We start from the raw sequence: 11,597 nt of genomic DNA on the forward strand, positions 1-11,597 counted from the left end.
GAAAAACACAGAATCTCAAGACGATGTTTTTGGCGAATATTTCCGACGAGGTTTTCGTCACGTAATTGATATTGCACTAGTCTAGTTATCAAAATGTCGTCCATTCAACTATGTATACCTATTCGAAACTCATGTGTTCTACATCTATATAGTTGTATTTTTGCCTCTGTGAAGAAACAGAGAGGCCCAGAGTTAATCCCTTTTTCCTACTTATGGCCCATATGGGTTTATGACTTTTGTGAATTTTGGATAAATAAATTAGTTGTATCCGCACCTGCACTTTTGCTTACATCTCACTCTCACACTGGTGACATTGGAGATGGCAGACCATGCAAGCGACCCCATGCCATCAGTGAGAACCTCGCCACTGCCTTCATCCAATTGCCGCCCTCCATGGCCTACCACCTAGAAAAATTGTTTTTTAGGATGGAGACAATGTTCATCGACGCAGAAAACAGCTGCCATCCTCGAATTCCTGCTGGACAATGTGTTTGAGCAGATAGCAGCATGGCTTGAGGAACTAGACACTCCAGTAACTTACAACATCCTTCCTCGAATTCCTGCTGGACAATGTGTTTGAGCAGATAGCAGCATGGCTTGAGGAACTAGAACACTCCAGTAACTTACAACATCCTGAAGGATGAATCGAAGTCATCCCTCAGCATGCTGCTAGCCCAGAGATAGAAAAAAGTTCCTGAACCAAGTGGGGACACTGATAGGTGACGAGAGGCCGTTGCAGGTGTATAAGCGGCTATGGCAACTCATCACCCAACCAGTCAGAAGTGGAGAAGCTGAGTCATCCTTGGACTTGGTGAAGGAAGTACTCCTCACCAAATTACCCATCCAGACAGTAACTGTGATGCTAAATGCCTCCACCATGCCCATAGAAGAATTTTTAGTCATAGTGGACGAGGTGCATATGGCACACAGACCCCTCACAGCCAGCATCAGCAGCATGTCGCACAGAGCAGTCACCTGACAGCGAAGGAGACAGCAATGAAGATGAACCATCCATGCCCTATTTACAATAAGCATTTTCCCAGACAAGAATATAAGGGAAACCAATTACAGAGGAACTGGAGATTTTGGGAAAAGTGAAAAAGTGCTACAAAGGCTGCATATTCTCAAAAACACACAGTAGTGTTGCACATGTGACCATCTAATACGAATGTGGGGGGTTGGGGTGACCAGATAGGTTGCCTTGTGGTCTTTCTTCCAGGTATGAGAGATAAACGGAGACATGCTCTGTCATAAAAGATGAAATATCCGACATGGAATTTTTGGTTGATACTGACAGCCTGCAGGTCATTCATCCCAGCATGACCAGGAGAATGGATAAACTGCAGCCAACCCCCCAACCAACAGGCGTCGACAACCATCGAAGCACCACTAACGATGTGCAGAAGTTGGTAGATGAATGTCAAATTCGACACACAAGACTACGGCAGGTCCTTCATTACGGCTGACATGACAATGGCATTATTAAGGGCAAATATCCTAACTGTGCTTAAGCTTCTAGTCATGAGAATCACAAAGAATTCATCTCCTCAACAGCCAAGCAGATGTACAACCACAATAGCAGCAGACAAGAAGAAGCAGAAAATATGGCCCATTGCACTAAATGTCCCATCAGGAGAAATAAGAGAATTGCTACACAAATACAAAGATGTATTTAAGGATGACTTTAAACATGACCTTATGAAACCAGTGAAGCACAGAATGAAACATTCAAAAAGAAGGTGCCCCAATCCACTAAAAATTTAGAATAATGGCTTCAGGGAAGCTAACCTACATGAAAAAAGTCTACAAAGAAATGGAAGAAGCTAGAAAGTGCCAGAAAGCCTCTGGCCCATCGGCGTCACACCTACACATGATGCCAAATACAAACGAAACATGGCGCCCCTGAGGAAATTACCAAAAAGTGAATGTCAAGACAAAGATTTACAGACAACCACTACCAAACATAGACATAACAAATGAAGTGAGTAGAGCAAGAATATTCACCAAAATCTATCTGCTGAAAGGATACTTTCATGTGCCGATAGCAAAAGGAGACATAGAAAAACAATAATAATCACTCTGTTCAGACTTGCACATTTAATTACAACTGCTTCAGCCTCTGCAACTTGGAGGAAACATTCCAAAGACTAATGGAAAAGATATTTGGGGACCTTCCATTCTGTGTAATATATGTGGATGATATACTAATATCCAGCCCGAGCCTAAAACAGCATCTTAAGCATGTGAGAGAAGTGCTGAAAAGACCAGAAGAAAATGGGCTGATTGTGCGAGTGGGGAGAAAAAACAGTGAACTTTTTAGGACACAAAGTGAGCCAAGATGGCATAAAACACCACCCAAACCAACAACGGTGAAATCAGTACAAGAATTCTTAGGACTTATAAATTATTATTACTGATTCATCCCAAATACAGTGATCCCCCTGCATTCACGGGGGATGCGTACCAGACCCCCGGGAATGTTTAGAATCCACGAATAGTTGGAACCCCTATAAAAAAGCTGAAAACGGCCTATTTTGGTAGGTGAAACTCAAGAAAAAAGTGCATTTTATGATGAAATTGATAATAAATCCATGAATTTCTGGATATTTCTCATAGAAAAATACCACGAATAGGCAAATTTTCCACGAATAATGGGTAGATGTGGTCCAGAGAGAAATCCGCAAATCCGTGAGTCTGCAAATCTGGAGAATGCCAATTTGGAGGCCCACTGTATAGCTAAAATTATGAGCCCATCTATCAGTGTTTGAAAGGATAAAAAAATTTAAATTGGGGAAATGAACAAGGTGATGTATTTAAATTAGCAAAAGAAGCAATATCAAATGCAACAATACTAATATTTCTCTATATAACAAACAATGACAAGCAATGCAAGCAATATAGCGATGAGCACTGTCCTTGAGCAGGATACTGATAATGGTCACCACCCATTAGCTTTCTACAGCACGAAGCTAACAACCACAGAGCAGAGATCCTGGACATTCAACAGGGAAATTCATGCTTCAGGGACGAGAATTCGTGGTCCAGACGAAGTACCAACCCCTGGTGCATGCTTTCACGAAATCAGCAAATGTGTAGTCAGAGCATCAACAACGACAACTGTCAATGGTAGATAGAAATGCAAGATGGGCAGAAGCAATCCCAATTCGACAACAAACAGGATAAAGCTGAGTTAAAGCCCTTATTGACTGGGTCAGTAGGCACAACGTTCCCAAGATCATACATTACCAGTGACAGAGGGTTAGAACCAAAATAATGCATATTGCCACCTACAACTCCGAAGAAAACAGAATCATGGAGAGGCCGCACAGATTATTAAAAGCTTCTCTAACTGCCAGATGTCAGGGAGGCAGTTCGAGAAAAGAACTACCATTTACCCTGCTGGGATTGAGACCACCACATGAAGTGTTCAACGTATCCCTGACTGAAGTTCTGTATGACGAAGAATTGACATTACCAGCAGATGCCTCCCTAGAAAACAAAAGCCCGATAATGACATCTGAAATGAGAAAGGTGATAGAAAAACTGTTACTAGCAAGAACAATGTACCAATCAGACAGAAAAGTGTTTGTCCCCGGAGGGTTAATGAATGTAAACTACCCATTCATCTGGGTTGACACACACAAACCCTCCTCACCCTAGTATAATCTGGCCCACAAAGAATTCTTCAGTGGTGATCGAAAATGTTCCAAGCGCTGGTTGATTGAAGAACAACATTGTTTCAATCAACCTGTTGAAACCAGCCTATATACTGGATACCAGCCTACAGTTGTGGGTTTTTTCTGGGGTTGGGGAAGGGAAGCATTGTACGTGCATGGCTTTCCCACATATGAATCAACTCTTACCTCGGAGAAGCACCATGTGGCCAACAGGAGGTCAGGAGAAAACAAAATTTCAAGATAATGTTTTCGGCAAATATTTCAGATGACGCTATTGTCACCTTATTGATATCGTATCAATCTATGTACTAAAGTATCATTCATTCAACTATGCATACTTATTCAATACTCATGTGGTCTATATCTGCATAGTTGTAGTTTTGCCTCTGTGAAGAAACAGAGAGGCCTAGAGTTAATTCTCTTTTCCTACCTGGCAAAGGTTGGGACTACTTTATGGCCTGCAAAGATTTATGGCTAAAGTGAATTATGAATTAATAAATCTTTTGTATCCTGACGTGCACTTTCCCTTACATCTACACTCTCACACCTTCATTATAAAAAGAAATCCAGTGAGAGTCAAAAAGTGATTCAGTTGTTTGGTTGAACTGTTTAATTGATAATAAAAATCATAATAATTAATATATTGAGAATCAGTCCCAGGTTTGATTGATTTTTTATTTTCAGAAACATTTATACCATTTGGTGAAAGAGAATGGTACCATACATGACTCTTACACTTGCGGCTCGTTTCGGGGCTCCAAACCTTTCCCAACACAGAGGTTTGGTGATACTTCATTGGCCAGAAGTCACTTATGAAATCTTTCCGAAGGCGTGATCTGAAGCAATGTCCTGCAAAGTGTCGACCTAAAAATCATCCTGATTGGCTATACTGCTGAACATTCACTGCCATATTGTTTGATAAGTTGGAATGTGCTATGATTTTGTTTGATATAATCTTCTTTCAGTACTAAAGATTATAGATATTAAACACATCTTTTATGTATATTGTTTTATTTAACTTATTCCTATTCTTCTCTCTTCCACACTGGGATGTCCTCCTCTCCTAATCTGTTTTTTTGTCCATATCACTAATAGAATGCCTCAGTAATCTTGCATATAACAAATCCACCATTCGTTTTCAGCTCATTTAGTCTCTCAATGTTTTAAGCACTTGATTTACTGAATTATTTATAATATACGTAATGTGGTGCTAGTTCAGGCACTGGCGAAGGGTAGTATACTTAACATGTTTTGTCTATTCTCTGATGTTTATTTGCTTCAAGCCTGTTAGAATGCAGAGGTTGATGGGGAAGGTAATCAGTGTCCTTATCTAGATGAGGCCGGAATCGGAAGAAAATGGATGCATTGAAGAGCTGGTAGAAGAGGCTAATAAGTTGAGAGGACACAAATGGAGTGAAATATTAACAAAGTATTTAAAGCAAGCTGCCATGGACCTTAAAAACAATAAAGAAATCATTATAAACAAAACAGTATGTGGTAATGTATAAACAAGAATACAAAGTGAAGATGGCCATAATCATAATCACCCTGTACTTATAATGTAACGATTAAATACACACTGAAATCAGCACTGGAATTCATAGACATCCTGAGAACTAAAAATACAACAAGAGAAATTCCATGGAAGCGTGTTGATAGTTTGTTTACTAACGTGCCAGTAGATATCGCTGTAAAATAACCCTAAATGACATGTATCACTCGCAAGTAACCACATCCCAAATCCAAGGAAAGACTATAAGGAATATGCTTAATGCATGCACAAAAGACAGATCGTTTTACTCCCACAAAAGTGAACTATTTTACCCAGTAGATGGTGCCGCAATGGGTCCCCCCTAGGCATCCTTATATCAAACACATACATGTCCAATTTGAGGACACCATATTCGTAAGTATGAAAAACCAGAAATCTATACAACATACAGTGATGACATTTTCATGGTGATGAAAAACAAAAAGATGCACAGACACTGATAAACAACATTTGCATGGACCAAAAACTACCATTCTTTGAAGTATTAGTGAACACAGGCACAGGAAAATATGACATGGACACATGTGACTAATGACAGAGGATGTTTTAATGGGAGAGGCAAGTGCCCAGAGGAATATAAACAGTAGGTAGTCAGTTTATATGTGCGTCTGGCCTTCACTCACTGCCCCACGTGGATAACTACAAATGCAGAGGTAGGCAGAATACAACAGCCACTCACAAACAATGGATTTGAAGAGAAAATTATACCATCAGAAATACAAAAGTTTTTTGCCATTTCTATCAACACAACAACAAAACAGAACAACCCAACATGGAGATAGGAAAGTAATTAACAACATTCTACCAGAGCAATTTCAACAACGAACATGTCACGAATTATTCGGCGATAGTATTTACAGCGTATAGACCTATGTGAGAACCAGAGATTAAGACAGGTAGCTGGGTACTGATGATTTATTCACAGACGAACTCTGTGACAGTAGATTTATGTGTTCTTACAAACATACATTTAAAGATAATAAGGTGTACAAATAATGGAATTACATGTGCTATACATTGGTGGAAAGGCACCAGAATGCTCTATAGAATGGTAAAAGGAACAATGCGACTTGATGATTGGATACAATAAAAAATAGGGAAAAGCATTGTCCTTACACCTACCTTAGGGGTCAGCTTCCAGCCCATACACAAAGGCAATGGAATGAGTTACATCTGAGTTTTACAATTTTATTATAAAAATAGATTCCTAACTCATGGCTACATACTAAATAACAAGTGAATGGCACATGGGGGCTTTTCCACCCTGATATGCAATAGCTACACACACGTGACCATGCAGTCACTAAGCAAAACACAGAAAAACAATAATTTAACTAAGGCAATTTTGATATCATACTGAGATTGAGATCATCACTGAACAACTACTGAACTAATCCCTAACTGATTGAAGAATAAAAAGGAACCAAATCACAACCACCTCATGGTGGAGGCTGTAATATAGGCTCAGGAAACAGGAGCTATTGCATGCATGTCAGCTTCAGATGGTGTCTCTATCAGGAAGGGCAATGTGTGCTGCTCTCGGATGGTAGCTCACTGACCTGTTAGTCATTAACCTCATTTTACAACTCTTTACTGTTATCTTAATTACTTTTAATTGTGGAAAATTTTAACTGATCAAAATATCCAGAAATGCTCTCAGTGACTCGGTGGAGATGATTCAATATAAATCATAGAATGTAACGTAGCAACAGAGAGAACCATTGCATTTTTGCCGCCAACTGAGATATGTGGAACTATAAATTGGCGCCAAGGCAGACTCAAGTTGAGAAAAAATTGTGCGCTTATTTTTTCATTACATCCTGTACCCTCCAAAAAAGATGGGCCTCAAATTGGAGTGGGAATTTCAGATTGGTTTGGCAAGAATACATGATCTCTGGGGGTTGAGGCCTAGATGCATGAGCAGCGATACGATATGTGTCTAGCTCTCGATGACAAACACAATTTTCCTACTGAGTGATCACTCGATGCAATATTAATGTCAATGAATGCATTACAAGCAATATCAAAAGCAATAGCAATTCAATATGGAAATACAATCAATTCTAGTAATATCAAAGGCAATAGCAATGTAATATGGAAATACAATCAATTCAAGCAACATCAAGGCCAATATCAATGCAATAATGTGATACACTTGAATGCATACTCAATTTCTGTGTAAAAAATAGTAATCAAATCAGGGCTCGTCATAGAATGTTTTACGAAAGGGAATCAGTATCAGTGAATAGCAATTATCATGCTTGGAACGAGCAAAACTGTCTCCATTGATGAGGAATACATCTCACTACAGTCAAGAGATTCTCTTGACACTTGGGCACTCATATTCGTTCATACTCATGTAGGCTCATGCATAGTATCTAGTCACAGAAAGCCAATTGCATCATGCTCCTTCAGGAGCCTTGTTAAGGGTGACCTTCAAACCCATGTAGCACACACGGTATATATGGACATAAGGAAATTATAATTGATGTAATACACACTGCTCATCTTGTTGAAGACGTCTGTGGACCACCCTTGTTCGTCTTGTAAGACGCAACAACAATAACTACACTAACCCTAACATCTTCAGATCCCTTCTCAACTTACACTCTTTCACAGTTCACCTAATTGCTTACGCTATTCACTACACTACTTTGTTTTTCATCCACTCTGGCATTTTCTTTCGCTGTTCAATAGCAGCCTTTCTATTCAGCCTGGTTCCTAAACCATTCACTGTTCGACTTGCTTCTTCTCCATCACTTTCTGTCTCACTCTCACTAATCTTGAGTCTGTCAGTCTGTCTAGTCACACAGTCCACATCATTCTCTGCCTGATTCCAGTCATTTTGGATCGCTTCATCAACATTCTCATCCTGGCTCTCATCTTCTTCTTGTTCTTCATTGTGAGCGTTGGTCTCCTGTGGGACAATGTGTTCTACTGCTTGTAGTTGTTCCTCACCCTCAAAGATCACCTTTACTTATCTCATTACCTCTTTCTCATCAGGGTATACTGCGACGATCCTTCCCAGGGGCCATTGGCTGTGCTTTTGTTGTTTCACTTTGATCAGCACAACACATCCTATATATAGTCCAGCTGGTGGACCTTCTCAAAAGTTGTGGCCCTCTTGGAGTGACCACAGATAACCCTCTCTCCAATATCATTTGAAATGTTTGAAGGTTTCTGTCAGGCAAAAATATTAATGTTGCAGTTGTCTAGTGGTCAGGGTCTGATGCATGTCTTTATGTGGGACCACTGGTAACTGTAAATGGATCACATCTCCTCATTTAAGGTGCAAGGGCTTAAGGACTTCATCCTCCCTTGTATTCCCTGCGTACATACGAGGACAGTTGTTGATTACTGCTTCAGTCTTCTTAATGAGGGTGCGAATCTGCTCCTCTGAGAACACGTTTCGTCAAAGGGTGGTTACAAGTGTTTGCTTGACGACCCCTACTAATCTCTCGAAAAGCCTGGGAGTCTGGAATAGCCACTTGATCCCCGTCTTTTTCGTATGAACAGTTGGGTCCTGTTCTCTTCGTAGACCTCCCTCAAGGAACTGCTTGCCACGCGGAGGGACATATCATTGTCGCTGTAGACTGTGGATGGTGCTCCGTGGGTGGCAGCGAACCTTCTAAAAAGCATCCAGCCCATTGCAGAAGTACAAATGTACTGCATGGCTGGTTAGATGAGTGATGATCAGGAGATATCCTACCCCCCTTCAATCCTTATGGGGTCGGTGTGATCCACTCCGAGGTTATTGAAGGGGCGTGTATGAGTGTTCGTTCAGGCAGGAGGGGAGGAGGCAACAGTAATTTGGGAAGAGGCCTGAAGGCTACAATACAGGCTCTGCACCTCCCACCACTCGCTTGGCAATGGCCCTCAATCCCTGGCTCCGACATTCCTGCTGAAATAGGGTGATTAGAACATTTACACCATAATGCATGTGGGCAGTGTGGAGGTGTTTAAGATACAAAACCACTAACTGCCCCTTTGAAGGCAACAACATCAATTCATTCTAAGCGATGTTAATTATACTAGGCAACTAGTACTCTTAGTTTACCTGGACAATTCTCTCTCGTAACTAACTTCAATTGCTCTATGAAATTATAGATGTGCACAGACACTCGTACATCATTTTCTAAGCAGTCACACACTGTAGGAAAGTGGTGCCATTGTTCCATGTGCCCTAACTTGGGAAACGGATCTGCTTGGGAATGTCCGAATTTCATTACTAATTTCATGACTCTTTTCAATGTAACAAAATCAACATTACTTCCCATTAGATCCCACAGTGCCGCGGGCGGAGTCAGAGTCCCTTCCTCGCGGATCTTTCTCAGGGCAGAGAAAACCAAGGCTTGTTGTTGGACGGATGATCCATCCTTACTCTCAGGCTGCTCAGGCAGGCCCTTTCGGTGTAGAAAGGCAGGTCCCTCATACCACAGGTGATTCTAGCTCAGGTATTTCAAGGTAGAGCCCCGTGTCAGGGTATTGGCTGGGCTCTGCTTGGTGGGTATGTACTGAAGTTCCACAGTGCATTCCTGTTGAATGTGCAATTCATATTCTCCCAACATGATCCCTATTCTAAACTTCAATGTGTGCACATGAACAAACATTGTCCCAACCCATCCCTGCTTCTCATAACTCTTGGAGAAAGATCCTACCCCACACAGAAATGGGACTCAGAAGCCCTAAAGGATCAAAGTTAGAGAGAAGCAATGACAGCAGTTTAAGTTTCATGAGTTTGGTGTCCTGCCTATTCCAACTAGCCCCCTTTCATGGTTAGACTCAACCAGTCATCCTTCCGGTCCCAAATCATGCCTAGCACTGATAACTTCCTTGGTTCCTTGCTTCCTATCTGTTGGTCAAATCGTTCACTATTACTGGCCCACCCCATCAATGGCATGTGACCCTCATCTAATAAGAACTTCACTTCAACATAATCCCTCTTCATCTCCTCCAAGGTTTCGTACGTTTGTAGATAATTATCCACATAGAAGGATTTAATTAAGGTTTCTTTCTCTTTTTCTTGGAGATGAGTCCTGAGAACCTGTTGTAAGATGTAGGGACTTGTTGTAACCCCAAACAATACTACATGGAACACATACTTGGCTGCTGGTGTTGGCCCCCATTGCCATAGAAAACGAGTGTACTTAGTGTCGTCAGGATGAAGCAAGACTCGATGAAAGACTTTGGAAATATCCAATGTCATGGCACGCGGGTGGCGTCTAAACTTATTCAGCAAATCATACAGCATCTTGACCAGGTTAGGTCCGGGATAAAGACAATAATTCAAGGAGAGCTCACCCTTGACTTTCAAAGAAGCATTAAATACTATTTGTAATAGAGTTGTCTGGCTCTGCTTTTTGACTCAAAAATGTGAATGCCCTTCCACTTGGGGATTAGGAACTTCTTTAATGGAACCTGTGGCTAAGTAGGTCTGAATGACGTTTTTGTAATTGATGCAGTATCTAGGATCTTTTTTTAATTGTCTTTCAAATGCTTTCTGATGCGCTAGGGCATTACGGAAATTGTTACCAGGTCATTCGGACCCACGGAATGGGAAACTTACTTGCTCAGTTTTTGTGACATGCTCTGAGGTAGTGAATTAGCTGGGTGGCACAATTCCAATCGTATCTAGTTTCCACCATACATCAACATCTATCTCGGCTTCAGCACTTATACAGTGCGCATGGTAGAGATATCCAATCCTTCTAGTGCCCATTGAGGTACTCTGCCGTATAGCATTACTGCATTATGAGTGATGAACACACTCATCCGATCAACCTTCTCCGTTCCTATCACAAACAAATTGAAATAGTCTGCCCCAATCAAAAAGTTACTATTCTTTAATAAATCTCCCTTAATCTCTTCGTTGGCCATTGTACATCCATTATTTTACAAGTGGCTTTTTATGTTACTTAGTCCTATATTATGGGATGGGGGTATTTATGCGATCATGGACTACCAACTTCGAATGAATAACCATTTGACCCACATGTACTCTACATTATACTACATCGAATTCCCCTTTAACTACTTGTGACCCAAAAGGAGATATATTTAATGAGACACGTTTAATGATTGGTAGATTCAACTTCTTAGCCAACCAACTAGAAATAAAACTGCACTGACTGCCCGTGTCTAAAAACAAGCACGTTCGAAAAGGTTGTTTGCGGTGTACAAAACTGCAGTAGCTGTGGGTAATAACGTGGCTGGTAACTCTGAAGGAGACTTTTTATTCACCATCTTACATGCACACAAGGTTTTTAATTTTGTCTTTTGATGTGTTTATTTGATTTAGGTTACGATTCTGTCTTTGGTTCTTAACACATTGAAAAACTACATGCGGAGAAGGTCCTGCAGATGACTGG

At 40.8% G+C, this 11,597-nt stretch overlaps 1 protein-coding gene across 2 annotated transcripts in view; it reads left to right on the forward strand.

Moving 5' to 3' along the window:
* LOC135198197 (uncharacterized) overlaps positions 1–4,677 on the forward strand; it is a 29,097-nt gene extending 24,420 nt beyond the window's left edge. For both annotated transcript variants that reach the window (XM_064225775.1, XM_064225776.1), the window contains one exon: positions 4,362–4,677. In XM_064225775.1, the coding sequence (XP_064081845.1) occupies positions 4,362–4,493 (132 nt within the window). In that variant the 3' untranslated portion in view covers positions 4,494–4,677. The remainder of the gene's footprint in view (positions 1–4,361) is intronic.
* The last annotated feature ends 6,920 nt before the right edge of the window (positions 4,678–11,597 follow it).

This window comes from Macrobrachium nipponense, chromosome 21 (assembly GCF_015104395.2).
Source record: "Macrobrachium nipponense isolate FS-2020 chromosome 21, ASM1510439v2, whole genome shotgun sequence".
In the NCBI taxonomy this organism is placed as follows: domain Eukaryota; kingdom Metazoa; phylum Arthropoda; class Malacostraca; order Decapoda; family Palaemonidae; genus Macrobrachium; species Macrobrachium nipponense.